This window comes from Pyxicephalus adspersus, chromosome 8 (assembly GCF_032062135.1).
Source record: "Pyxicephalus adspersus chromosome 8, UCB_Pads_2.0, whole genome shotgun sequence".
Classification (NCBI taxonomy): domain Eukaryota; kingdom Metazoa; phylum Chordata; class Amphibia; order Anura; family Pyxicephalidae; genus Pyxicephalus; species Pyxicephalus adspersus.
The window spans coordinates 41,807,192-41,809,908 of NC_092865.1; the positions used below are offsets into that span (position 1 = coordinate 41,807,192).

A 2,717-nucleotide genomic window follows, 5' to 3' on the forward strand; every position below is an offset into this window, starting at 1 on the left:
CATAGTTAGTTTCTAAAAGTTAGAGATTGTAGTTTCCTAGGATAAGAATAGACATCTCTGGAACCAGTTCTCACATAGTTTTGAGATCATGAGAAGTGCATATTTGCTAATGTAATATATTTGTCTACAGCACACCTTTTTCATATGACCTACAGCTACGGTTATTCCATAATCTGGTTCATCTGTATAAAGCAGCTATAGTGTAATCCATTTTGGCCTCTTTAGATTAGGGAGGGAGGGATCGTTTGTGTCATCGCCTGCTGTAATCTTGGATATGATAATTTTGCCCAGACATTCTAGGCTGAGTATAATTGTTCTATTAATGTTAGCCTGTGCCACCATATGTTTTCTGTAACCTTTAACAAAACATCCTATTCTCTGAATGTAATCTTGCATCCTGCAATCAATGACATAAATTCTGCTAAAACTTAAGTGCCATGTATAAATGTTGAATGTAGATTGTGGTATTGTTCTTGGTTATATGCTGTTGTTTTTCTGTTGGTGTGAGGTTATCATTTTTTTTTTGCAGACCAGTTCAAGGTTTGATCTTCCTTTTTAAGTGGCAGCCCGGAGAAGAGTCAGCTGGATCTGTAGTACAAGATTCCCGTTTGGATACATTATTTTTTGCAAAACAGGTATTAAAAAAAATAGCTGTGTTTTGGGTATTTTATAGTACTATTTTTGTATTTTAATAGAAATCATAGTGTTTTGTGGTTCCAGAAGTTTAAAACTGGGTTGTGCCTATCCTCATACACAATGCACTATGTTTTTTAATATGATCTGTATTAACTGTTTAATTGTAGTTTTGATTAAAGTAAAACATTTTTTCTATATGTGAAATAATATTTTGTGTAGTATAGAATCCTTGTTTATAGAATCCTTGTTTAGTGCTTGCACAGATGTGATTTGGTGATCCTACAAATAGCTGTGTTCCTATCTCAATAGAGAAAACGTTGGCTGTCATACTGGCTAGGCTTCAAACATGTCAGTCCATATTCCTTTTATTTTGATTTATATGACTAGTAATATAGACAAGAAAGAAAAGGATGTTTGTGCTTTTCACAGCCTACGGGAAGTGCTAAGGACACTGCATATTTTGAAGGATCATCAAGTATTTATGTACATGTCAAAAATGTTTTCAGCCTCAAAAATGAAAACTGAGCAGCCATCACAAGAAAGCTGCAATATGTACTGTGACGGAAAGAAGTATTTGATTCCCTGCTGATTTTGTTTGTTTGCCCTCTGACAAGCAAATGACCAGTCTATAATTGTAATGGTAGGTTTATTGTAGCTGTGAGAGAGCTGTGCATAACAACAAAAGAACCCTCAAACACCCAGTGCTCAAAAGTGAGAGCTTAATGTGCACTGTACAGAGTGAAATAAGTATTTGATCCCCTATTCCCCAACCAGCAAGATTTCAGGCTCCCAGGTGTCTTCACTGTATGCAGGTAATAAGCTGAGATCAGGAGCACCCTCTCTGTAAGGAAGTGCTCCTAATCCAAGCTTGTTACAGTACTTGTATAAAAGACACCTGTCCACAGAAGCAATCAATCAGATTCCAAACTAGCCACCATGGCCAAGACCAAAGAGCTTTTTTCTTTTTCTTTTTACACAATGGTTGGATTTCATGTTAAGTTCCAGGCTAATCTCAAAAACATGCAGTTGGCCCTAAAACTGTCTTTTGACTGTGTTAATGACCTATGACTATGGTAGGGACATTCGATTGAGCCCCTTTTAGGGGATAGTGAGATGTCAAGTGATAAGGGCTTTGTAATACGTTGGCATAAATACTATAATAATACTGGTTTATAATGATAATTGGCACATCCAGAAGTTATAGCTTTCTTAAAGTGGACCTATGACCAGAAACTTTACTTTACATAAAAGGGTAGATAACTCTTTTATGTAAGGTAAATTTGTTTTTTAACAAAAAGGGTGAAGCTGTTCCCTTCTGTCTTTAACGTCACTGCAGAGGGGTGTAAAGAGCCTCCACTGATACCCACATCACCCAATCCTGGAGTTTTCTGTAATAGGAAAAAATGTCAATCTCACGCTTGCACATTGAGATCAGCACTCAAGACTGATTCCAGGACAGCGCAGGAAAAATCGCGGGGCTCTGCGGGAAAAGAGGTGAGTGTGAGCTTTTTGGCTTATTTCGACTGTAAGGGGTATCTGCAACTGTCAGATTTAATAGGTAAGCTGAGATGTATTATTGCTGTTGATCAACTTTAGTTATCTTAGTGTGTTAAAAGGCAAAATCCTCTTTTACTTATATCATCCCAACTTCATTGAATAATGAAAATTCAGCTAGCCATTGACAGAATAAAAAAGAATAAAGTGTGAACATATTCAGCGTCTTTAAAAATCAGCTGCACTTTCTCTACAATAATTGCACTGCAGGAAACCGCAGAGAATAGGTATTTACCTTTTGGCTGTATGGGCATTTATTTGCAGGTTTTTTTTGTTTTTTAAGCGACCATCACTTTAAACCTATGTTATATTTGTTTGTGAAACCATATTCACATATGTTAAGTTTAGATGTGAAAGAAGCCATGAGGATCTGATGTAAACATAAATTGCATTGTGGCTCCATTCATCATACTTTTTATGGTGTTATCCAGCATAATAGAAATCACTCCTAAGAATGTGGGAAGATGATGCAGCCCGAATATTTTCTTTCCAAGGGCTGCTCAGCACTAAAGATAGTTGTCTTTTTT

General features: G+C 36.5%; 1 protein-coding gene across 1 annotated transcript in view; it reads left to right on the forward strand.

Annotated features, from left to right (window-relative positions):
* The window catches only part of UCHL5 (ubiquitin C-terminal hydrolase L5), a gene marked incomplete in the record, with an annotated part of 13,953 nt that overhangs the window by 3,650 nt on the left and 7,586 nt on the right, over window positions 1–2,717 (forward strand). The window contains 1 exon segment of the mRNA XM_072420172.1: window positions 530–635. Within this exon segment, the coding sequence (XP_072276273.1) occupies window positions 530–635 (106 nt within the window).